Here is a 26,994-nt window from a genome sequence, read left to right as displayed (position 1 = left end):
TCTTGCTATATTTTGATCTTCAAGGGCCCTCAAAGGAAAAGGTCAACGCAAATCAATACAAAGTTAGTCTGACAGATTAGTTTATTCTTCTAATGAAACATCTCTGTCCTAATAAAAGTGTCTTCTCCTGGATGACAGCATAATCTGTCCATAAGGGGACCAGGAAGTCAATGATTGGTATGATGAATATAGAAGGGATGTGCATCAGACTCCCACCTTCATTGTTAGTTTATTGCCCAAATCATCCGAGGGAGAATATGGATGAACGTGTTAGAAAGTTCCCTTTACTATCAATATTTGAACACAAAATGAAAAAACAACAATAAAGATTGTGTTTCTATCCATTCAGTAGGGAATCAATTGTTCCTGAACCTGCTGTTCTCTCAAGCATGAAAGAAATAAACATTCTGATTTAATCCTTTTTTTTTTGTTTAGCTGTAAAGCTTATAGCTAAAACGCTTAAAGAATAGCAAGCAGAAATATTTATCATGAGACATTTGAAGAAGTGGATTTCTTCATGCGGCTGAGCGTGTCCGGCATTACCGCCTTGTCTGGTAGCTTTTTTTTTTTTTTTTTTTTAAAGTTGATGTTTAAAAATCTAAAGAAATAACCCAATCATGGCTCTCCCAGTCCTCCTGCCAGACCTGCCTGTGTTGGCGTGCTTGCATACAGGATCCCCTCCATCTTTGGCCTTCACGTGTGAATAAATACGTCTGCGGACGAATGTCTGTCTGTGCCTGGACCTGCCGCGCTTCACCAAACCCAGCTCTCTCCGTCCCAGCATTGAGGCGGCGCACTGTGAATCCCCAAGCAGGGGCATTACTCACCATGTCTGACCCTTTCAAAATAACTTCATAAATATTCCATAGGCCGACTTAAACCCCGGAGTCAGAGAAGACGTGGCTCGGTGAGTCGCGGATTCCATTAAGCCCCGTGTTCCAGCAGAAACACTGTGACACAATTAATCTTTCAGGGATCTGAGGCAGGGCATCAGCAAATGTGAGGGGGAAAGAGTATGATTTAATGGAAGGAGGTGAGAGAGACACCTGCAGAGTGCTATGAATTATTTAGAGTCTCGAAGCACTTACGGCTAATTCAAATCCAAAAAGCTTAGCTCATTTCACCAAACTTAACTCAGATAAACAGGGAGAATCTTTAAATATGGATGGCGAATTGATAGATACCTCACTGACCATATGGAAATCATTTTTGTTTTTAGAGAGTGGAGAAACAACAAAAGAGAAGCCCTGAAAGCAGGAATAAATTAAAAAAAGCAGCTATTAGAGCTCCGGTTCATCCAGAACCCCTCCGAGTTTTATTCTCCCAAGAGAAGAACAGCAGATCGCCTGAGCTGCAGAGTCCAGTAAGCAAATTGCACAAATGAGCCAGAAAGACGTAACCGCCGTCAACATTTATCTGCTAACTCTTTCATCCTCAACTGAAACACAGAAAAAAAAATCTTTTTAGGCACCAGGGTTTCATTCAATTTATAAGAAACCTTTAAAAGAATCTTGATTTATTTATTTTTTGCCCATAAATGGAGTCTTAGCTGTCCTGGGGAAACTTTCTCACCGTTTCTCTTTGCAAGCCCTTATACTGTCCATCTGACTTCACTCTAGGGCTTTACATTTCTTAACACTTGAAAGTGTTTAGAGTTTTCCTTTCTGCGGCAGAATATCAAAACATAGCAATCATTATAAAATATTTAGTACATTGATATGCTAATTTTCCAGTGTGGGATTCCAATTGCTCTATCAACAAAATGGTCTCTGTTCTGCAAAACAATACAGAAGCTAACTTCAAGATTGTAGCTTGAGTAGAGAGCCATTTCAGATTTTGACAAATCTGAACTACTTTAGATTAGTTCAACAAGTGCCAACTGGGATCAGACTAGAAATAAATGGGAATAGGGTGAAATAAAGATTTCAGATTAGAATATACAAGTAAATTATATCATACATGGGGATTCCTGGGACTTTCTCTATAATGCATAAAATGCTCAATTTTACTGGAACTAAAACTTCACATGCCATTTGTTAAGTTCATGGATATGAAATAGTTGATTTACAGGTTAGAATTACCTCGGTGTTTACCTGGACAACAGTCTGGACTGGAGACACTAATGTGAAGCTGTCTACAAGAAGGGACAGAGCAGACTGTCCTTCCTCAGGAAGCTATAGGTCCTTCAGGGTTTGCTGCAAGATGCTGCAGATCTTCTATAAGTTACACCAGCATTTAATTTCCCTTTGGGATTAATAAAGTATTTCTGCATTTGAATTGAATTTGAATTGAAAAGGGAGGTAGGAGGAGACAGATTTAAGGTCTAGTGTAGAGTAGAGTTTTCCTCTGATGAAGTTGAGAACTGCACCTCTTTCACAAGTCACTTCAGATCAAAATGCCCACCAAATGGCCATGTATGAAAATATTTGTTTAACATGAAGTGAACACTAGTTATTTTATATGATTTTTTTTTCTCTCAAAAAAAAAATTATCTGGTATTTTCACCTACCAGCCAATACCTGTATCACTCGAATGGCTTAGCCACAGGTAAAAAATATACCGGAATGCCATTATCATCAACAAAACACAGAAAATGTATTCCCTGCAGGGTGAACATGAGAGAGAAAGAAAGGCACCTCTCTCATGATGTTATTTGTGTGCTTTACTGGAGAAAGAGTGCTCTGACTTAAATAGGACACTATCAGAAGTGATAAAACACTACAGAGAGACAGACACAGCCTCCAACATCCTCATTAGTGTCAGGTGTTCCTACGTTTCCCCACGGAAAGGTCAACTGAATGATGACAGTTTCGATGCGGAGCCGAGACTCATTCCCCTGTCATCTTCCCTCTGGGATGAGCACTCCGAGGCGCCGGCACACATGCTGCATATTCACAGAGAAAGGCACAGGAGCAAAAGGCATCAACGATCCAGCGTTACTCCCTCAGCGCCTGCTGCCTCGGCCTGCGCTACAGCGATCCGGATCCAACAGTTCATCAGAACGCTTTAACAAACGCATGTTGTGATATTGTTCCGGTATGCATCCGGCCGTTCTGTGAAGGCCTCGTTTAAGTGAACAAAGAGCCTCATGAGGACCAAGGAACGCAGGGATAGAGCTGCATGGAAGTCCGACGCAGGGTTACGCTGTAGTCAATGTCTCAAGTGTTGGGCATTTCACAGAGCCCTGTTCAATCCGCCGTCCAGAACGGACAGAGCATGACACAGACCTAACCAGACAGGCTGTCCGCATGCAAGGCAGGGAGAACATTAATCAGAGAGGCAGCCAAAAAGCTCATGGCAACCTTTGAGCTGCTGACAGCCACTGAACTCCATGGCCTTCGTCCATGCTGCGCGTGGTAGAAAACTAAAGCTGCTCTGCACAACACCCTGAACACACCATTCCCAAAGTGACACCAGGTGGAGGCATCATCAGGGGCAGTCCTTGAAAAAATCCTGTTAGAGGCTGCAAAGCAGCTCGAGACTGAGAGGAAGGGTAACCTTAATAAGATTTATATGACAAAAGGGTCTAGTCAAAGTCTAGAGAACAAGCATAATGGAAATCTGTGGAAAAGTCTTGAAAAGTGAAGTTCACGGTCACTAGCCATCTACTCTGGCACAGCTTGAGCTAATTTGTAAAGAACAATGTGCAAAAATGTCAGCCTCAAGAAATGCAATCCTATCCAAAATGACTTGTAGCTGTAAGTGCAGTGAAAGGCGCTTTGACAAACCACTCATTTTAAGGAGGAGTGCAAATTCATGCCGCACTTTTCAGATATCCATCTGTAAAGCTATTTAAATATCACGTCTCTCTTTCCTTCCACCAACTACTCACTATTACTCATCACATTAAATCACAACAAATACTAAGCATTTTGTGAATGTACCGAGACAAAAATTGAACATGTTCTACTTTCGCCAAGCCACAATAACTGTCATCATGCAAAGAAACTGATGGACAACATTCAGGAATGGCACAGAGAGCCCAATTCTGCGCAAATATTAACTCAACAGAGACATAAATGGATCAAAAGCTAAAGATTTGGCATGCAACATAACAAACTCATTATATTCTCTTTTCAAACGATAGGATTTCCACGACTCAGTGTGCAGATTTCACAATAAATGCAGATAATGAACTCATGCAAATCATTCTTTAGATGTTATGGGTTCCCCTGACCTCTTCTTGTATCTTCTATCAGCTTATGTTCAACAAATGTAAACACGCTGCAGCATATAATTAATACTATGTATGGGCTCATTGTCCTTGAATAATAGTCGCAGTAAAGGGAGCAGCCACCAGGGGAAACTCATAAGTCGAGGTTAGGACTGTAATTCTGTTGAGGTTTCTAACCCTGAGAGGCATTTGCAGAGGATACTAACAGCATATGAGAAGAAAAAAAATCAGCTTCTGAAGCAAATAGTCAATAGCCAGTTGCATATGCTCATGATGTACATTTAATAAAAAGCATACACTTTCCCGAGCATCTTCAGTTTTAATGAGGGCAGTCATTTAAAAACAAAGTACTTAATATACTTCTTTAAAACATATTTTCATAGGATGAATGAGGACCAAGCTTTTTTTAAGACTGAAAGAAAGACATTTCAGTCTGTGAGAAGAGTCACAGGGGCATTTTGAAAAAAAAAAAAAAAAAAAAAACAGGGAAAAAATGGATGAAAGAAGCAGAGTAAAAAAAAAACAAGAGCTCTGCAGCAAAGGCTAACATGCAAAAATAAATGAAGCGTTAGGATAAAAGAAGCTTAGATGACTGAAAGAGCAAAACATGAAAAAGAAGAAAATGCATTTGCCAAGCACATAAGTATGTACAAAATGTACCATGGTTCTCTATTCAGCCAGAGATTCTCCCAAGGTTAGTGCATGTGTAATAACTGGTGCATTTCTCAAGCCAGACCAAAAAGTTGATGTAGGCAGAGGTGCATTAGGGCTTCCTTAATTTTAAAAATGAATTTCGTACATTTTTTAGAGAACCACCAACCAGCATTAGCGCAGTACTCTGGAAAAAAAAAAACTGAACACAAGCTAAAGGAAAAGAGCCAGTCAGCCTAAAAAGGAAGCTAAAAATGCCTCCTCAGTTTCCACGGGAGCAGAAGGGGTCAGTCTGGAGCAGAGCTGAGAACAGATCGTCCATTTAAACAAGTAAAGACAAATAAAAAGGGAATGTCTGTTTGGATTGAAAATAGGAACAGAGCCTCCTTTCCTGCTATCCAGAAGCAGCGACATCAGGCAGAGGGGTTCAGTGCCCCCTTGTAATGAGGAATTTGTGCGACAGTTTTTCTGTGGGCAAAGCGATCTCCGATCAGTTTTGATTTCATTCTCCCAGAAAGTTGTGAGCAGGTACAGCATGTGAAAACATCAAGCCTAGCGATCAGCTGGGGACAGTGTCTGTTTTTGCTAGTGACGACTTACGGAGCTCGCCGACTTTCAGGATCTCGCAGAGCATCTTTGTCAGTTCGATGCTGCTGCGGCCGAACGGACATTCGTGCTTGTCTTCCCTGCTGCTGTTCTCCAGAACAATCTGAAAGAAGGAAAAAGACACACCATGAAAAAAAAGGAAAATAAATTACTTAAAGGGATTCTGAAGGCACTTTGACCCAGTGTGTTTCACCCACTGCCACTTCCTCCTGTTCCCTTCTTTTAGCTGTTATTTAAAAATAAAAAGTGTTTTGTACAGTTCCTCGTAAAGGTCTTTACACCGCTTTAGGTTTTTCACATTTTGTCAAGTTACAAACACCAACTTCAAAACATTTAAGTGGATTTAGATAATTTTGAAATGGGAGAAAAAGTACCCAAGGGGTTGGACATATTTTTCCCCAATAAAAATGTGAAATGTATGGATTTCTATAGGGGTTGTGTGCTTGTGGTGATTATAGTGCTGGAAGGGGAACTTCTGCACCCATCGCAAGTCGTTGGCATCCTCTAAAACAGTTCCTTCCTTTTATTTTGCTCCATCCATCTTCCCATCAGCTCTGAGCAGCTTCTCTGTGCTTCCTGAATGAAAACATTTCCACAGTACAATGCTACCACCACCGTGCTCCACTGTGTGGATGGTGTGTTCAGGGCAGTGTGCAGTTCTTTTTTTACCCCACACATGTAAGCCAAAAACTTCGGTTCTGGTCAAACTTAACCACACCAACTTCTTCTATGTTTACATGACTTGTGGTAAAATCTGAAATGAAGTCCTCTCCTGGTTTTCTTTCAACAATGACTTTGCTCATGGCACTTTAATTTGGGCTAGATTTGTGGAGTGCATCACTAATAGGTCTCCTGTAAAAATATTCTTGCCCCTGAGCTCTAGTTTTCAGCAGCTCCTCCAGAGTTACCTGCATTGGCACCTCTAGGCTGCTTCTGTGATTGTTGCTTTCTTTGCCTGGTCTCTCAATATAAATGCATGGCCCTGTCTTGGTAGGTTTGCAGCTGTGCCATAATGTTTCCATTTTAGGACGATGGATTGAGTGAAGAAGAGGTCGAAGAGATGTCTAAAGCTTGGAATTACATTTTAGAACCTAACCTGGCTTTAAACTCCTCTCTGACCTTTCATCATGCAGTTTGTTCACTTTTAATCTTCAATTTAAAAAAACTCTGAGGCATTCAGAGAATTACTAGATATATAGTGAGATAAGGGTTGGGTGATATGGACCAAAAATAATATCCATATTTTTTAAGATGAATGCCTATATACAATATTTATCTCAATATATTTTTCTTTTCATATTGTAATTATAAAAAGGCAGCTCTCTTTAAAATTTTTTAACAAAAAGCTGTAGGTAAATATGAGAAATGGCTGAAAAACACCTACTTGAATACATAAAGGTATAATTCTAGTACAATATAGATCATCTTGATGTAAATCTCATCCTATATCTCTTGAAAAAAAAAATCGGTATGGAAAAAAAAAATTGTTAAAAAAAAGTTTTATCATAAGTGGGGTGTTGGCAAATTGAAATATACGTCAGACTTCTGCAGAGCACAGATTTGGAATCACATTCTCTCAAGCAAAATGTAAATTATTTACAGCAACACTTAATTGTAATTTTAAATGGCTGGAAAAAATTAAAGGAGCACAAAAATTACCAATAAATGGCCAAGATGGAAGAAAAAAAGAAATCAATATGAAAAAAAAAGCAAAACATCTAAGAAAAAACATCCAGCGGCTTGGTATGCAGCAACATGACTCCACTGTGTGTGTGTGTGTGTGTGTGTGTGTGTGTGTGTGTGTGTGTGTGTGTGTGTTTACCCTGATGTAAGCATCCTGGTGGTGTTTGGCAAAGTAAAGCATGTTATCGAGAGCCAGCATGCCTGGAGGAATCTGGGTAAAATCCACGGCTGGATTGACATGATTCTGAGAAAACACAAGCACAGAGCGACATTCAACACACAGCACTGATGCTCGTTTTTAACCTTTGTTATTTTAGGCTCAGTCAACCAAACATGAATGAAGCACTCAAAGTGTGCACAGTGAAGCCGGTTCAGTCCTCAGCCGTTGCAACGGAAAGAACTACAGCATATTAATAAGCAGAGGCGGGTGGAGTAACCATAAATTTTACTCAAGAACAGCACTAGTTCAACATAAATTTTACTCAAGTAGCAGAAAAAGTAGCCATCTAAAAAATTAGTCAAGTAAGACTAAAAAAAGATGCTTGGTGAGAAGACTATCAGGTACTAAGTGACTGATCATAACATCTGATTTAATATTTAAAACAATGTGAGCAGTCAGACAGAAATACAAAGGCTAAAATAAAAAAAATACAATTTCCAAATAAATTTTTTTCAACAATAAAGTTATGAAACTTTATACAGATGATAATAACAATCATCTGTACTGTATTTTATTTTATGCTATTGTACATATCTGTAAAACTCTATTTATAGTAATATCCACCTGTATATTATATTCGGCACATATCCCACTATAAATTTAGTCCACAATACTAGTTATCTATATATTATATTCATAGGACAAATCTATCAGTAAAATTCTGTTTATAATAGTATTCATCTCTATATTTATTCAGTAAAAACCCATGTCCTGTACTTATGGAACCATTGTTTATCCTGCACTTGCTGCTATTGCACTTCTGGTTAGACCTAAACTGCATTTCGTTGCCTTGTACCTGTACCTGTGTAATGACAATAAAGTTGAATCTAATCTAATCTAATGAAACCAGTACTTACAGTATCTTATTTATCTACGCTGGAAAAGGGTACTTCCACTGACAACACAGTGTGTTTTCTGCATATTCACTTGCCCACCAAATGGCTCAGCAGATAGTAAATAATGGGACTTTTCCATGTGCTCCACTGTACCGCTTTTGGTTTTCAACAGACCCGTTAACGCGGTGGCTATAAGCCTCACCTTCGTTATGCAGCCTGCTGCTATTAAGCATTACTGTGTGGCATTAACTCTGAAGACATATAGTAAGAAACAGCAGAATAGGAAATTGAAAGAAATCATTATAAATGAAAACATAAAACGAAAAATATAAATAAAGCAAGAATTTATTCAACGTTTTTATCCACTGGATAAATATCTGGGTCGTAGATCAGGCTCTGACATGTCTGTGTCTATGTGTGCATACATGTGTGAGAGAGAGAGCGGGAGAGGGAGAGGGATTGAAACAGCGAGGGAAGGAAAGGCTGATCGGTTCCAAGGGTCCAAACTGGTAGAATTCGGTTAAAATTTAGGACTTTTATTTTTACAGGCTGGATATTGAGTATTCGCTTTGCACAGGACTGATTTGGTGGAGTTACAAAGGCGGAGGAGCAAAGACAGCCGCTGGGGCAAGGAGCAAAGCAGGCTCAGGGAGCCATAGTAACAGACTTTGAACCACCAACCTTTGGGGCCTTTCCAACATACAAACGCCTTGGTCTCTAACCTCCAGGCCCCCACTCCCACAAACCATCAAACCTGCCCACCTCGTTTGAAATATAGCTGAAACCTGACGTTTGTCTACGCTGTCTAATAAAACACAAGATTTTTTTCCCCCACACTGTCTGACAAATATCAATCTAAACTTTTCAGGATTATCAAAATTATTTATATTTGCTAATTATTTACAGCTGCTGTAAACTCTAGACTCTTTTTAAATGTTGCTATGACTGTAAATATGGGCAACTTGACAAGTGTCTGTCTCTATATTATAGTGTCTGTACATTGTAGAGTAAACAGGAAGTTCTGGATTTCTAATTAATAGCTCTTGGATGCTTTGAATAATATGAAGAAGCAGAAAGAAGAATTTCAAAAGAATAATACTGGTACATTTGTTTTAAATGACATTTTAGGAGTACTAGCCATTGCGGTGCCTGTGATTTTACTGCCTATTTATTTTTAAAGTGTAGCTTTTTCTCATCTTGAATAAATGGGCTCAAATTAAAGATGCATTTTTTTCTATTAATTGTTCAGTATGGGATTCTTCGATAAAATGTTAGTTTATTTAAGGGCTTTTTGTACATGTGAAAAGGGCACTGTATGTTTTGCATGTAAAAAGTCTAAGTGTCTGAATGGAAGCTGTGAAGCATAAAAAGCTGTAAGGTAGGAGCCACAGTGAAGACACGGCCATCAAATTGGCCTTATCTGTACTGAGCACACAGCAGCGAAGGAGTACAAGGGGCGTCCTCAATAAAATGCTCCAGGCTTACACAAACTTACAATGAAGCCGAGCTTTTTGTAGTCTCGGGTGTACATGGATTTGCGTTTCTCGATGCTGCCGCCGTTGTTGGGCTCGCACTCCACGTCGAAGGCAATTCTCCGAAGCTCAAAGATGATGTCTCTCTGGGCCTGAACACACAGAGAAAGATATATTAAAGAGCAGCTCCAAACTATAGGCCCTCTTATTCCATTGAGTGCTTCATAATGTAGGAATCCTGCAGCCTCATCTGAGCTGTCTGGCAGTTTCCAAAACACACCATTTTATTATGAGGCCAAGTCAATGTTATTACCAACATTATTTTTAAGATCTAAGGTCAGATGTGAACCACCTTTTTTAGTACCCGAACAAGGCGGGTCCTCATTCCCAAAAAAATAATAATCCTACACATTAAAATCCAATTGGCCAAGACCCAATTCTCCACCGGTTAATAGGTCTGAAAGGGCACTGGTGTCCATAAATCAATAAAAACCATCATGCTGCTATGAATAAAGGCACGTCATTTTATTTTCAGTCAATACTAAATACAGCACACAGTCCCTGTGCTGGACGAATAGACAAAGAAATGTACACCACCAAAAGCATCAATTACTAAGGTCTAAAGGTCTAAAATATCTCTTTAAAGAACAAGACACTGTAATTATTATCTATGTGTACAGATGATGGAAAGGCAACATCTATTTTACAATGCTATATATCAGTTTATTCTTTAAAATAAGATATATACATTGAATATATATTATATATAAAATATATTGTGCATAAGTATTTATACTCCTTGAACTCTGAAACGTGTGCATCATTTTAAAGTGGGAGAAATACAAAGAAAAAAACGGATTGTTTTCTAAACTTTGTACAAATAAAAAAAAATAAATGAAAAGTGTATCAATTTGTATGCTCTGATCAGATGTAACCAAAATTGTGACACCATATACAAAACCTTTAGTGACATTGTAGATTAAACTCAATGCAACATCCAAACATGCTAGTGAATATGGATGATGCTAATTAAAGGGGAAGCTGGGAAGACAACCTGTTGGAGGCTACGAAATACTTGAGACATGACTGGAGTTTCTTTCTTTTCAGCCAGATAATGACTAAACACACACCCAGAAGAACATACAAAGGAACATTCATGTGTTAGAATGGCCTGGTTAAAGGACAGACCTAAATCCAATTGAGAATCTGCGACAAAATTTTAAACTGATGCTTCCATCTAGTCTGATTGAGTTAGAGCTATTTTTCAAAAATAAATAATACTTATTGCATAAAACACACTGAAATGTGTGGCTGTAACGTGATAAAATGTCAACAAGTTTAACAGGTATAATCAATTTTTGCAAGCTGTTGCAACTACCGCTCCGAATAATTAAAGATTTTCTGCAATGATAATGTTTCTTCTTCCAAGCATGGGAAGAACTAAACAACTTTCATTAAAGACCTTTTGTTTTAGAACGATCTTGCTGCATGTATCTCAACGTTATTAACATTTCAGGATTCAATTTTCTTTCATACTTTTTTGATAACAATGATTGCCAGTTATTCCGTTTTCTGGAGCTCAACTCAAATGTTTACTTTCCTTCTATAAAAACAGTCAAATGTTTTAAAATCTCTTAATTCCAAGATTTTCCTGGGTCCAAACCTGGTCCTGAGGATCCATCTTGGTCATCATGCGGTCCTCAAGCAGGTTGAAGTTGAGCACCTGCAGCACGTACAGCTGATGTGCCATCTCATCATTAATGGGTGTGGGGCTCCGGATGACATTCTGCATGGGGACAAATGCAAATAATGAGGAAAGAAGGAAAAAGAGTTTTAATTCGTAGAAAATATAAAAGGAAACGTTGGGATAAACTGCAGAGTTTCAGACGAACTTACAGTGAGAATGATGGAGCGTAGCTGCTTCTGAGCTAGAATGTGGGCCATCTCCTGTGGATTTAGACCAAAAAAAAGAAAGGAGAAGAGGGAGTAAAAGGGATAGAGACAAAAAGAATATAAGAAGAGACAAAGTTGGGATTGATAAAAGTGAGACAGCATATCAAAGAAAACTTCTGATCTTAGGATTCTCTATGCAAAAATGAAAAGAATAAAAAGTTCATAGCAGTTTATGCAGTGACAGGCTTCAACATAAAAAGTAAATGGAGATTCAGACAGAAACTTAAAAAAAGGGGGGATAGTAGATGTGGTAGCTGATGTCTTCTACAGTGCAAACTACAAAGTGTGCTAATCAAGGGTGCACTTACTGTCAGGGGACAATTTAGGATGTCCACAATGTTCTCATCAAACTACCGTGTCGTGTGCAGTGAGGAAACAAGGTCAGAAACAGAGACAGAGAGGGTGAGTGAGTGAATGCGGCGTGGGTTAACAAAAAAAAAAAAAAAGAGTCTAATTGCTGTCAGTGGTGCAGTTTGTGGTTCTGCTGGGGATGTAGGGTTGGAGACTATAGTCACGAATGGTTGAGGTCCTTTAGAACACACACATACAACCCATGAAGAGCCGGATAGATGCTACTAGTGGTTCACATGGCTTAAAATAAGCACCAAGAGCTAAAAGAACATCACGTTGTGAAAACTGCTCGTCTGCAGAAATTTCCATATATATATGTGTGTATATGCATAAAAATGGAGCCTGATGACCCAGAAAAACTTTCTGCAAACCAAGCAAACAAAAAAAAAGTACTAAAAAAAAGGCTCCACTGCAGCACTAGAATCTGCTCGCATTCGTACGAGTCTCTGTTCAGCCCAACGTGTCTGCGCACGAGAACGGGCTGCGAGTTAGCAGCGTTCATAATTAATGAGAAAAGAGCATGGCTGGGCCCTGTGGTGCTGACGTGATGACCCTGTAATAAGCTACAGGTGAGAGAGAGAGAGAGAGATGAGAGAACGAACATCACTTTGGCAAAGACGAAGGGAAAGACAGATGTTCCTATCTTCTTACATGGAGGAAACAACAAACACACAGAGTCACTATCGTTCATTAGTTTTACTGTTACAGCACAAATAAAAAATAAAAAAAACGCCGATGGTTGCAACATGACGCGACACAGCAGGAGCGGCCTCGTTTGAAGCCTCACCTGTCTCTTCTCCTCTGGAGCTTTAAGGAACAGGGCGTTGATAACGGCGATGGTGTAGGTCTGAATGTCTTGATCAGTCCTGGAATCAGAGAAAAGAAAAGGCTTCATTCAAACTAACTGATGAAGACTAGGTTATTAATTATAAAAATAAAACAAGTTACATTTCATACCCCTGAAGATGTGGGATGAGCTGTCCAATTGTGATCTCTTGCGCCACCTTGTGGTAAAGATCCTGACTGTTGAGCACCATGGACTCCAGGATGGCCAGGGAGCGCTGCAGCACTGCGGTGTCCATGGCTGTCTTGTTCACATAGCTGGCGATCTATAAAACAATCGAGAACAGAACATTTTAAATGATGTAAAGCAGTTAAAGTCTACTTTACTAATCCACAAACTCTAATAATTAAAGTTTGAATAATTTCTGAGTTTATCTGATGGACCTCAGTACATGAAGTATTTAGACCGCTATACATTTTTAATAAATTTGATCATATTGGAACCACAGTATTTCAGTATTTAAGTAGGATTTTATGTGATAGAAGTTTTTTGCTGTAAAACATCTTGAACACTCATGTCACCTATTCAATTCTCTGTCACACTTATGCATTTTGTTTGCATGTGCTGGTCTGTCACTTAAAATACACAGAGGGTTGTGGTTGTAGCCTGACAAAATGTGACATGAATATTTAAGCAAGGTATTGCACGTGTGAACGTGTGAATGTTATCTATTAATTAATATCTATTAAATTTATACCTTTTAATAACAAGAAACAGTAGTGTGATGTGGCTCTTTGAAATATACAGTATAATCACCTATGAGACTGTAGAAATGTGTGTGTATAATATATATATATATATATATATATATATATATATATATATATATATATATATATATATATATATATATATATATATATATATATATATATCGCCACCAGAAAAAGCCCCATAATTACAGTCTGCCTAATGTGGCATTTTCCTGGCTGACCTTTTTGATAAAGGCCACAGAAAACGTGTCCCAGGAGACAATCCCATGGTCCATCAACTCCACAAAGGCCGTCAGGGTGAAGGACAGCAGGTCACCGAAACTGCAGGATCAAAAACACGCAAAAAAAACAATGGGGAAACTTCTCTACACCAGATGGCATTTTGATGGAGAGCCCAGATGGCTCGGGACGCGACGAGAAGCAAGCGGTCAGCAAAGAAGGCAGAGAAACAGAGAGAGAGAGAAAAGTGGAGGAGAGGAAGCGAGTGGGGCTTGAAATAAGCCCCGGGCTGCAAAATGGCTTGCTGAAGAAAGACAAATAAAAACAGACGTAGCAGGAGACATGGGGAACGAGTTTTGAGATCTAGCGCAGACAGAATGGCTGTTAGCAAACAGCAGGGGCTGTCAGAAGGTCAGCGGGAGCTGGATGGAGTTCATTCAGGACCAGAGAGCTGTCTTAACAGAGTCATGCAGTTACACAAATATAAGGAGAGACACATCAAATCAATGACGCTGTGAGAGAAAGGAGCCCCAACACATGGAATAACTGATTATTATGGACCTGCAGAAAGAACCCAATTAAATAACAAGGGATTCAGTTCCCCCTTCTTGTAGTAAAAAACAAAAAAATACATAGTAACTGCTGTGATCTGCTGTAAAAGGTTCAAATTGTGAACATGATTTGGTTAAACCAAAAGTGAATCAATGCTGACCTCTGCTGCTTAAAGATGGCTTAGCCACCTTACAGTTACTGGTTTTTTTTTAAAGGGTAATAGGGGCACAAAGGACACCAAAAGGTGGTGATAGCTGCATCTCAGTATGTTGGAATATCATCAAAAGGTTTTTTTTCTTTCAGTATTTCATTTCAAAAAGTAAAACTCAGAGATTTTAGCCTCAGGCTCTGCTGCTGCTGTGCTTAAAAGGCTCAGGTTGCTTTAATAGCATGAAACCTAAACACTGGTCTCTCCTGGCTCAGATCCTTCTGTCTGATTTCTGTTGTTCTGACATGCCTTATTTTTCTTTTGTAAATGAGCGTTTCCTTCATTAAATTCTCTACAAAATGAGACGGCCATTGTGCCATCTTCATTTGGGTCCTATACAACCCCCTAGCCTGAAGATGTCTGTGTCTGGTGGCTCTCGAAGCTCTGACACCAGCTAATCTCCCTCAAACTTTGCAAAGGCAGTTGTTTCACAATCCTTTGTTGCTTGCACAATGTCTTCTTCTCAGCTTTCATTAACAGAGTTGGATACAGCCAGCTTCTGTAGCAGGAGCAGCATGCATACTTAGTCTCAGACATCATGCCACTACACAAGCTATCCGATAGCACCCGAGTGGTGACATATTTCTACTGTCAACATGTGAGGTGTGTACCGCTTTTGCAGGGGCGTGTGCCTGGTGATCTATAACAAGCTAAAGAGACCATCATTCCAGGCTCTTCTTCGTTCCTTTATCTGCCGTCAATATCTGCCAAGAGCATCAGTGCTGATCTCTGTGACCATTTATCTGGTTTCTTTAGGTTAAAAGCGTTAAAGTATAATTTCTGTTGTGAGAGACGTTCCTTCAAAAAAAAAAAAAAAAGTTTTATTATCAAGTGTGATCGCTTCTGGGGAAAAGAGTTGGCGGTACGCCAAGGCGTCCGACTGCCGACCGGGTGCGGTAGCTTTTACACAGCGCTTCATTACCTGGAACCCACAATCATCAGCATAAACAGCATAAATGGCTTGAAATATTTCCCTGTGTGTAACGAATCGATGCACGTTTCACTTTTTGAACTGAATAAATGAATGCATTTTATTTGCCGACAACAACACTGCAGACATCAATGCTCTGACTTTTTTGGGGGTAATTTGTGATGAGGAGTTCACATTTAAAAATCACATTGACTCTGTGGTCAGATTGAGCTTTTTATCGACTGCATCTTTTAGTCAAATTTAAGGCTTTTTTAAACTGTCTTGACTTCATGCTTTTATTAGCTCCCAATTCGACTGCTGTAATGCTCTCTAAAATGGGATTTCCCAGTCGAGTTTTAATTACCTTCAGCTTCCTGAAGGTAAGCTGAAGGTATCAGGTCCTTCGGGTCATCCAGTCAGCTTTTATGGGAACCAGCTTGCTTTGATTTTTGTGCTACCACCATATCGGGCCTTTAGTGCGTCTTTTTTAACTGAATTATTTTGTCTTTCGATCTTTTTGACCAGATCTTTTTTCTGATTTTAATGAGGTCAATGTTATGCACTTTGGTCCCCTTATTTAAATGCTTTCAAGCGCTGTTTAGATAACATGAAAGAAAATGAACCTTTCGACAATATTGTAACTTATTGAGATGCTGGTGAAAACTGTGATTCTCCATCAAGATATGTGCAGACTGGTCGGCAAGCCTGAAAAGAACATTTCTGAAGCGCTGAACATCCAGGCAGCTCACTTCAATGTGCAAGCACTCGGGAGATAAAATAGCTTTTGAAATAAAGTTCAACAAATATGTGTTTCATTACAAAGTATCTGGAGCTGATTTAGTAAGAAAAATAAGTTGTTCAGTTAGTTTTATTTGCAGAGCTGAGGAAACTGTTCTTTACTTTAGAGATATAAAATGACAGACAGGGCTATCACAAGTATTTTTACCCAAACAGTAAATATCATGGGTCAGTACTGCTGCACAGCAGAGGATTAGAAGACAGTCTGACGGAAAATTAGTAAATTAGTAACTCAAGGCTGACAAATGAAACGGCTTTTGCCTGAGACAAACAGTTACAAAAACATTAAATAATCGAATACTGACATTAAAGACTACTTAAGACAAACAAGAGAGAGAGTCCTTGTAGCGAGATGGATGATGGTCCTGTAGTGATAAAAGCTTTTGGCATCAGAGTCAAAAAGAAGCTGAATGAGGGATTTGAAGTTAGCCCATGAACAATCCCTTCAACCCGAGCCCCATTTTGTAAAGAGAACCAAGACACGATTCAGGGAAAGACCAAACATGTGAACCTCAATTTTGGGTAAGAGTTGTACGATTTTAGAAACACATCTTGGTTTTCTTTTGGTCTGCTGTGAAAGTTTTTTTTAACTGGATGCCCAAACCCCATGCAGGAAATACAACGCAGCAATTAAAACAAAAAAAACTAATGGAAGCCTGTGTTAAAACGCCCCTCAAGGCCCCGCCCCAAGGCCAGAGTCTTAATCATGCAGACCCGAACAGCAAGGTTAGGAAGAGAAGAGAGCCAGCGATGTTACCCAACCGAAAAGGGGAGCAGGAAAGGGAGGGGGGCTTACCATGGCTTCATAATCTTCTGAAGTTTCTGATAGCGCCTGCAAAGATTTGAGAAACTTTGGTGTCAAAGAGGGGAAACAACAAGGAAATAAAAGCTAAAGCTGGCAACGGACAGGCGGCGATACTCTTCATGTTCTCTTCTTACAAATCAAAACAGAAGCATTTCCAATTCAAACTCTGAGACTTGAACACAACATCTCTGATCTGTTAACCTGCTGGGATATTGGAAGCGTACAAAGCAAAAATCAGATGAAAAGGCCGTCTGGAGTAAACTTAATTTTTTTTACAAAGCAAGCCTAAAAGCAACATTGTGCGGCAAATGTCTTACAAAAAGGAAAACAAGACAAAAATAATTGCAATGGACTGAAAACAGACATACAGTTCTGTTCAGAATTTTACATCCATTCATTATAGGCAAAATATTTTAGAGTAATTTTTGGGGCCAATAATGACTCATATGAATGAATCGTTTTTCAGGGTAGATTGATCTCACAACACACAGCTTTGACAATTTCAGAAAAGAGAACTGGGAGGACAATTTTGATTTCTTTGGGGATTTTCTAAAAGAGTGAGCAACAACTCAAGCCAAACGATTTGTGGAGAAACATTTTACAATCAGAGGGGACAAAGACAGAGCTATTTGTCCACAGTGAGAAATGGATTCAACCTGAGGCTTTCAAACCTCACAACGCTAGACCAGACATGAAGCATGGGGGGGGGGGGGGGGCATTGTGCTTTGGGGTGGTTGTCTGCCACTGATAGTGATGTGAAAGTGGTGGGATTTGTTATGGTGGCAAACAACCTCCAGATTCTTCAATCTCACCTCAAACCAACAGCTAGATGATTAAAACTTTAACACGAACGGGTGTTCCAAAAACACAGTGGTCCCATCCAGACACATCCAGATTTCTGGAGCATTTTAAAATGGATAAAGCAGGCAACAGTTGAGCTTCTGGACTTACCCGACCATAAACCTACTGAAAAGTAGGTCCTGTAAAGCTGATTCTATTTCAGAAAATCAACCACTTTAAGGTAACTGGCAATTAATTTGGGAAGAGAGGTCAAATATCTATAGAACTATGACAGAAGCTTAATGATGGCTACAAAAAGGAGATGGTTGAAGTGGAACTGGTTAACAGATATTTAATTAATGAAGGTTTAGCGGGGTCTATGTGTACATTTGGGCTTAAATGTGTGTGCAAGTAACTTTCACTTTAAGTCGATCAAACAAAACTCCAAATATATTCCAATTTGTGCACCATTTTTGGTTATAAAGATAACTGAAGTGTAATATAATCAGTCGACTTTGAAAATTAATAGTACAAATAAATAACTGAAAAGGAAGCTAATTACCGACATTCATGCTGTTAAGGCTACCATCACTGTATTTTCTGAAAGAACCAGTTCCATTTTATGCAAGTCATTTGAGACATTTAGAGAGTTATTTTGCAGATTTTGCCAGGAATACCCTTTGATGGATAGGAACGGTTTCTCTTTGTACAAAAAAATCTATCCAACATCATCTGAGAATGGCTATAACTAAAACCATGACCAGATAATATACAATATTTCTAATAAAGAAACTACTAAAAGAACTTGATGTTTGAGTTTTCTAATATTCTTGGAGTCTCTCTTCATATTTTGTGCTATTAGCAGTTTCAAGAATTACGATGAATTTAAAAAGAGGGCCACGTAATAAAGACACCCTCTAGCTATTCAGCAAGATATATTTACATTGAACACATAAAATAAAAGTATGCTTTTTGATTTGTCATGTTTCACGCCAGTGTGGAGTTTTTTTTTGTGTTTTTTTTTTTTTTTTGCTTTTTGTTATTCCACATGCTATCAGTAGAGGGCAACATCTCCTTTTACCTAACCTTACACTGGTGGAAAGCAGCAGCATCCCAGCTGATTTCCACATGAATACAGGGCATCGTGCTTTGGGAGAAGCATCAGATCAAACAGCAACTCTGCCCTCAGGAGTCTCGAGCACTGTGCCTCTTGAATAAATACAGTTCACCAACTTAGCTGCCAGGCGCACTAATGAGTGTGTTTGTCTCTGATATCCATTTACAGTCTAATAAGCTCCTGTTGTTGAGATGAAAATGCGGCAGAAGCACTTGCTCAGCTCCTTCTCCTTTACTCTCTCTCCCTCACACACACACACACACATTCCTCTCAAACCATCTCTTAGCATCTGAATAACTAATGTGGTCATTTACATAAAAAGTACGTATAATCAAAGAGCCGGTAGCAGAGTTGAGTTTTCTGTGCTGCTGTAAAGCTCTACGCAGTAACAGAAAATAAGGCCAAATATTTGATCATTTTGAACAATTTTCAAAAGTGATTTTCTGCGCAACAGAAAAAAGGCTGATAGCCAGAAATGAATGACCCATTAAGGTGTTTAAGCAGAAAGGAAGACGTTTAATGTTCTGACCGCAGTTTGAACCTCCGTGTACCTACAAAACAAACTAAATTACACCATCACTTTAAAAATTCAGCACAAACTGCTCGCTTTGAAACGTCCACTGCCCAGAGTGTTGCAGAACGTTCACAGCAGTTTCAGATTTTCGCAGCACTCTATTAGGCATGTGTTTGACATTGTGCGACTGTGCTTCTATCTTTTATGTCAACATTTTCTTCACAGACCAAAGGGTTGGATAGTGTGAACCGCATGAAGCATTGAAACACAGAAATTCTAACTCAGCAGAATAAAGGAAACAAACGCTTGCTCTAACCTACAGCTCGTCTCAAGAGGCACCCCTCCTCTATATTACGCAAAACCCTTAAAGACCTGCAGAATAGTAAAAAGCCAGTGCACAGAAGTCCTCTTTTCTTGGGGTAAAAAGCTTACAACATGGTTAACCAGGTCAACCTGTAGAATCCAGTTCACATGACAGTTTCTCCATACTTCCTTTTTTTGTTTACACCTGGGTGACACCTAAAGCTCCTGACTGGCCGTGGATGCTGGTGTATAGAAAATCAATACAAAATAGTAGAATAAAGGGGATTTTATGGAACATCTGATCTTGAAACATTGTTGGGTGTTGTTTTTCAAGGGCTCCCATTCTTATATTGAAATCAAAAACGTTGAATTTAGAGGATGGGGCATGTTACTTTTGCCATGCCGTCACCGTTTACATTTAATCTTCTTTTTTTTTTTTTTTTGAGAAGTGCATTTAAATGCTCTATAAATGCAACCAAGCAGTGAAACTGACACTATCCCTTTTAAGTAGATCAACCCGTCAGTGTCTTTCCGAGATTAAGCATCCAGCATGCTGAGGTGAGTGAATATTGGCCAGTTTAGCACGACATAATGCAATGTTGGTATTGGCATTGCTACGATTTCTAAGTTGCAGTTGCAACGGAACGCACACCGCGTGAGAGCCGCGGCACTCGTGTAGTGGTATGTGTTGACATCTTCCAACAAAACAACGATATCCTGGCACCTGTTGTCCAACAATCCAAGCAAGGAGACTCAATACACCGTTATAACTTTGTAGGCAGACATTTAAATGCAAATTTAAATGTTGGCTTATGGAGGGCATGCCTTTAGACTACTGCGATGACAACTTGTACAGCATATGGAATGCCTGTGTAATCAGCTTTGATTTCTTCTACTGCAGTCTTCGCCACTCCAGTTCACCGAAACCACTGCGCACCTATAACATGTTTCTGCACTATGAATGCTTGATAAATGAAGACCACAGCATCACGGATTTAAAATAAATGTTAAAACAACTAATATATATCAGGAGCACTGAGGTTTAATTTAAGTCCTTAAAAGTTCTACTTCAGTGGTCATTTAATTTGAAATATAAATAAATGTTGATGGTTCATTTTTATGGAGTCAGTACTTAAAATATACATTTAGCACAATGAGAGGAGAGCAATATTATCCTAAAGAATAGAAAAACATTATATAAGTTGAGCAAATGAGATTGGCAGACAGTTGAACTTACTCAGTCCCGCTCTCGACCATCTGAGTGAGCAGCGAGATGCCGTCCAGGTTGATGAACTCCTGCGCGAAGGTGATGTCCCGGGATGCGTTGGCCAGGTCTTTCAGCGCCTCCAGCTTTGCATCCATGCTGGATGACTGAATCCGTTCATGAAGCTGGAGGGCCGTCTGGTACTAGAGGAGAAAAGGCATACATACATTGAGAACTGAAACTCTTTTTTTTTAGGTTTTTCAGACAAAACTTTCTTTAGAGAAGTCGAAACATACAGGAGAAGTGGTGAGGCGCAGGATGGAGCCGTTTTTGATGTCATTGCGATTCTGTGAAACATTTCCAACGCGCAAACACACATTAGCATATATACGGATATCCTCTGTTTCATGCCAGATGGAAATTGCAGGGGGGAAAAAAACGATCACCAAACCTTTTCTGTGATATAGAAATTCGTTGCGTCGGCAATCTGCAGAGCAAAGGTTTCATGGTTCCCCAAAGACCACCTAAAAGGCAATTAAATAAAAAAACAAACAAAAAAAAACACTTTAGCTGATGTGCAGGAAATCTAAAATAAATCTAACATTTTAAAATAAAGATAGGAAAAAGACGGTTATTGCAGAATAATCACTTTTCTATGAATAAAAGCAGACTTACCCCTCACACACTTCTTTAATAATCGCCGAAAGAGGCTTTTTCTGTGGACAAAGGGACACATTAAGTTCACAGTCCAGACTGAAGTTCCACTCAGTCCAGAGTGGGCTGCAATTATTTCATACTGCAGGACTGCAACAACGAGAGACTGTTCCTCTTGTTTGTTTATCTTACTGCTGGTGTGAGTTTATGAAACCATGTGTATTCTATTGCTCCATTTCTTTCATGACTGCAGTATTAAAGGAGTTCTCAGGCTGCAGAGTGAGAGACTCCGGCACGAGAAACGTAAATTACATTAGCACAGCTTTAAGCTGGTCTTCCCACTATAATGAAACACAGCGAAACTTCTCAATTCCTCACAGAACTTTGCTGAAGTAAAACAAATAATCAAAAGTGAAACATGTTTCTTAAATTTAGATTAGGGAAGCAACGTTGGGGGAACAAGAAGACGAGAGGACAATAGAGAGATTATAATTAAGCCTTAAATTCTAGTTTCTAATAGTTTGTGGTATAGCCCAAGTGTGTTTCAAACCACATCATCAACTCTGATCAACTTTGATCTAAGGTACATTTGCTAACATTTTACAAAATAAGGAGACAGTGCACACATGCTACACATCTGAATACTGATTTGTACATGGCAGTCACACTGCAAAAAATTACCTAAAGGTAAGTAGAATTTTCTTGAAATGAGTATTTGTCCTTGATTTGAGCAGGTAAATAAGATTATCTGCCAATGGAATGAGAATTGTTAACCCTAAAATAAGATAACTAGATATACTGCACTTAAAATAAGATGATGGAGATGAATTGTTCCTATTTAAAGTGCAAAAATCTTATTCCATTGGCAGATTGTTTCAACTTGCCTGCTCAAGTCAAGGAAAAATACACTAATTTCGAGAAAATGTTACGTATTTTTAGTTCCCTTTTTGCAGTGCAGCACTTTACTGAAACCACGGTTCCCACATATTTGTTATGGCAACATTCCTCACTCAGACTCAAAACATGCAACCTGCAAAAATCAGTAACTGGAAGAAAAGATGCAAGGAAGGATGTAAGTAAAGAACGACATGAAGGATAAAGACACATAATAATTAATAGAAGGAAATGAGGAAAGAAAAGGAGGGAGGTGCCAAGGCCTTAAACAAATGTCAAAAGGAAGGAAAATAGGAAGGAAGGGAAGGACTCAAAAAAAGAAACTAAACGATAAAAAGCATTAAAGAAATTATAAAAGAAATTGACTAATGAAGGTTGGAAGGAAAGAAAGGACTCAAGAAAGGCATTAAAAAAGAAATAAGGTAAATACAGTAAATATACAAGAAAGGACGGGCATGAGGGACAGGGAAAGGCACAAAGGACAGTAGAAAATACATTTGAAAGAAAGATAAAAAAAGGAAGGACAGGATAAAAGAATGAAGGATAAAATGACAGAGGGATAAAATTTAATGAAAATCACAGGAATAAAAGTCTGAAAACATAAATATTTGTCCTGTTTTGTTTCCCCCAGACTGCAAAGGGACTTTGTGAACCAAGCAGTTTTTAACCATTTTGAACTGCAGCAAAGTAACAAAATAAGCCAAAGCAGATTCAAACAGTTAATCTCACAGGGCGGGGAGAGACAACAACTTTTATTAAACATTAACAACACATTACTAGATGTTTGAGAAGGTGTTCAAGAGAGACTCAGTGCTGCCGATATTATGTTTAAAACTCAATCAGGTGTTAGAAGGCGTTTATATAATGTGAATGTGGGATCTCAGTCTGCTAAATAAACAATGCAGCCTCTTAAATAACATCTATTGTTCCATTGACAACAAGATATGGTAACTTCTCACTTATATTTTTAATTCCTTATTCCTTAAAGTTTAAAGTTTAGAGCTCACATGGTGGCTCTGTAGCAAATCAGGACCTATATTTGTAGACAAATGTGCAAGCTGACTTAAAAACAGCACAATTTTGTAAGACAGAACTTGTATAACTAAGTCAGGTTTTTTATAAATTATCATTGAGATCGACTGGTTTGTGATGGCCAAAATATTGACTTTTAATGTCCAACAACCAATTTGCAACTACTCTGACACTGTGCTAAAAGCCATCTACTATTCAGTCTTGAGATAATTTTGTGCGCTTGAAAGCTACTGAGGTTTTTCAACAGATATATGGCATGGATACTAATGCAGTTATAGAGTCTCAGAATCACAACCTTAAATGGCTTCAGGATCATGAGACGGCCATCGCTGCCATGATGCATCAGTCTTTTCATTTGTTCCCCTCTTGAATCCCTAATAAATCCAATTTTTTTTGCTTCTACTTGAAATTGTTCAAGTAATTTAAATTCCTATAAACTTAAACAGCATTTTCTGACAACCCTAAACTAAATAAGGCAATACACTTAGCAGGATATAATTGAGCCTTTGTGTCATTATGCATAGATGTGCAGCTTAGACATTGGCTGCACTGTTATGTCGTCCCATAGTTGTCACAATGTATCATCGTGCAACAAAGTTCTGCTTTGTGACACATGCCCCAAAGTATTGCACATTGTGCGATGAGAAAACAGGATAAAAAAAAAGGCAACCAAGTTGGGGTCAAAGGAGAAATTCAACTACTTCTTTGCATTTTGAAGGTAAATTTGTGTCCTGCGGGCTTTAGATACAGCCAAACGTTGCAAGGCAAGTAAACCAACATACGGATATATTGTAGAGATGCACTGATGTGAGAATTTGGGCCAATATCAAAAAGCGATAATATTAATATCAAATATTTAGCAATATTATATATAGTTTCCTACCCTATCACAGCCCCCCACATACACAAATTGCAACAACATAAAAATTGGTTCTTAATATTGGCCCAGATTTACTTTTAGACCGATAATGATGTGTTTTAAGAATTATTAACATTGGTCAATACCGATATATCGTAGATCCCTAATGCTGGGCAGAGTGTAAAAGTGTAAACGAAACCTACAATATAACAGTTAATGACCAAAGAACAAAGAGTTCAATGACCCAGTCTGAATCTTCATTTAAATTAAAGATGCTTGAATTATCAGACAATTAGTAACAGGAGGCTTCAGAGTTAATCCACCCTTTCTTGGCTGAATAACTTTTTTCCTTCAGAACACTTGAAAAACGTTACAATTGTTGGCACTTTTACTACTTCTCCAGCATTTTTGCACAATGCAAATTTTTTTAGTCAGATGGTTAAGATTATTAGATATATGCAGATATACAATACACTTACATGGATGCACACACACACACACCTTTCCTATAAAAATGACTAGTTCATTTATTGGGATGACTGCCCTTGTCCAACAACAGGAAGAAGACTCTTCAATGTTAAGTGGCAATAAACGTGCGTGTTTTGTTTTTGTTTAACTAGATTCTGCCAAATGTCATACAAGCTGTTTCTAATGTAGTCTGTCTGAGTGCTGTCTGGTAGATGTTTGTGCACATTTACACTTTATATGCAAGTCTTCAATTGTTCTCATTCATACATCCGAAAGCATTTCAGGGGCAGCTCAGGGAACACGATCTTCCTCAAGGACACTTCAGCATGCTGCACTGCGGGGCAACAAATCTCTGAGTCTCTTAAAGACAACCTGTTACCATCTCACCAACACAGACGCAATTTTCTATTCTGGCAAGCTTTACATTTGTCTATATTTCATAAATGCTCTTTTACTTAGATTTTACCAATGTTGTAACAAAATCTGCATTGTCGTGCCTCTTTATTCTGGTTTGCGCAGTAGAAAGACGTCAGAGGGTTGTTTTTCTATTGCGTCTTCCTATAAATATCAGTGATACTAAAAGCAACACTGACAATATGAGAAGAATATCCCAATTAAGCAGGAAAATATGAGACAGAGCAACTTTATGAATTGCTCAAAAGAACAAAAAGAGAATCAAGCATAGATAAACAGGCTGCCATGGTATCCGATGATATATTCAACATGTTAATTGACCAGTTACATTATGGTCTATTTCTTTTTTTAAAGCAGCACCATGCAACTTTTAGCAATTAGGGGCACTAGACCTGTAAATCCCAGGTTTAGTTCTCCTGAAGGTCACTGGCAACACTGCGCTGTCGCAAAATTAAACAGCCTACCTCCGTGTTTTGGAATCTGATAGCAGACCAGTTTGGACCAGCAGACTGAGAAGTCATGGAGTTATTTGTAAAGAAAAGGCCACATTCACCCCTCTAGATTAAATGCTATATCAGAGAACCAAAAATATGTTAGACCAGGTAAGAGTCAGATCTGTTTTGTTTTGTTATTACACAGACTGTGTATCTTTTTTGTACGGTTAACTTGAGTCTTGAGAAAGGAGCCTTTTAAATAAAAGGTATTATTATTATTATTATTATTATTATTATTATTATTATTATTATTATTATTATTATTATTATTATTATTATTATTATTATCATCATCATCATCATCATTATTATTATTATTATTATTATTATAGACGAGTTTTTGAGAAAGGCAGCCCGCACGGAGCATCAATACGCGGCAGGTGCTGTACATTGACCTGAAAAAAATAATTTAACATATATCAAATTAAAGGTACAGTGGACGATTTTTCAGATAATGTAGATAAGAAACACGCAAGTCCCTTTTTGAATAATGGCACATGCACAAGACCAACAAACCTGCTATTCTGCTCCTCAGGGGAATTGTGTGAAAAAAAAAACCCAATACGCTCTGGTCTTAATTGTTTCTTCTGAGGCCTTTCTTCCTGTTCTCATAAACATGTAAGACAGTTCGCTTCTTGCGACTCTCAACCATTTTCAAAGTATACAGTGAGAGCAGTGGCGCTACAATGAACGGCTGAATCTGAAGCTCACTGGATACATAAACACTAGACGTGGAAGAGGAAACTAGCAAGGAACGAGCACGTCACAATGATTGGCATGTGGGACAACCAATAGATACCATGATCCCCCGGCAACCCGAAGCCGAAAATAGATTGTCCACTACACCTTTAAGCCAATACTTGGGTCAACTTAAAACGGTGCTGCTTTTACGTGATTTTAAAGAGAAAAAAATATGTAAGTATCTGAAGTCTTGAATCTGAATTTCATTCTGAATTTATAGGTGGGGAACTACGAATATGAATTCATTCAGCTTTGACCCATGAGCAATGAAAGAAAAACTAGCGCTTATTAGGGGTGAACTCGCATACCCCAACCACAACTACAGCATCCACACAAACGCTGCAACAAACACATCTACATAATAAAGTCACGTAAGTGGGGGGCTGTACCCACCTAAACAATTAACAGAACAACAATAGCAACAAAAAAAACAGACACACACATTTGCATTCATGCACACCCACGCTTATAAATGAACAATCTTTCTGGTTCAGACAACTCAAGCAGCAGAAGCCCACTCCTCAC

General features: G+C 38.7%; 1 protein-coding gene across 7 annotated transcripts in view; it reads right to left on the bottom strand.

Moving 5' to 3' along the window:
• Positions 1 to 26,994, bottom strand: part of elmo1 (engulfment and cell motility 1 (ced-12 homolog, C. elegans)) — a 131,088-nt gene that overhangs the window by 45,995 nt on the left and 58,099 nt on the right. For 4 of the 7 annotated variants that reach the window (XM_036145058.1, XM_036145059.1, XM_036145060.1 and 1 more), the window contains 14 exons: positions 21,589 to 21,629; positions 21,365 to 21,437; positions 21,210 to 21,260; positions 20,947 to 21,116; positions 16,987 to 17,022; positions 13,725 to 13,824; positions 12,904 to 13,055; positions 12,734 to 12,812; positions 11,904 to 11,945; positions 11,539 to 11,589; positions 11,306 to 11,428; positions 9,666 to 9,794; positions 7,254 to 7,358; positions 5,426 to 5,534 (listed from right to left, as the gene is read on the bottom strand). In XM_036145058.1, the coding sequence (XP_036000951.1) occupies positions 5,426 to 5,534; positions 7,254 to 7,358; positions 9,666 to 9,794; positions 11,306 to 11,428; positions 11,539 to 11,589; positions 11,904 to 11,945; positions 12,734 to 12,812; positions 12,904 to 13,055; positions 13,725 to 13,824; positions 16,987 to 17,022; positions 20,947 to 21,116; positions 21,210 to 21,260; positions 21,365 to 21,437; positions 21,589 to 21,629 (1,261 nt within the window). The remainder of the gene's footprint in view (positions 1 to 5,425; positions 5,535 to 7,253; positions 7,359 to 9,665; positions 9,795 to 11,305; positions 11,429 to 11,538; positions 11,590 to 11,903; positions 11,946 to 12,733; positions 12,813 to 12,903; positions 13,056 to 13,724; positions 13,825 to 16,986; positions 17,023 to 20,946; positions 21,117 to 21,209; positions 21,261 to 21,364; positions 21,438 to 21,588; positions 21,630 to 26,994) is intronic. The other 3 variants (XM_036145063.1, XM_036145061.1, XM_036145064.1) reach the window with 3 other exon arrangements.

The sequence above is a fragment of the Fundulus heteroclitus genome, chromosome 13, assembly GCF_011125445.2.
Source record: "Fundulus heteroclitus isolate FHET01 chromosome 13, MU-UCD_Fhet_4.1, whole genome shotgun sequence".
Taxonomy (NCBI): Eukaryota; Metazoa; Chordata; class Actinopteri; order Cyprinodontiformes; family Fundulidae; genus Fundulus; species Fundulus heteroclitus.
This window is presented reverse-complemented; position numbering and strand designations above follow the sequence as displayed.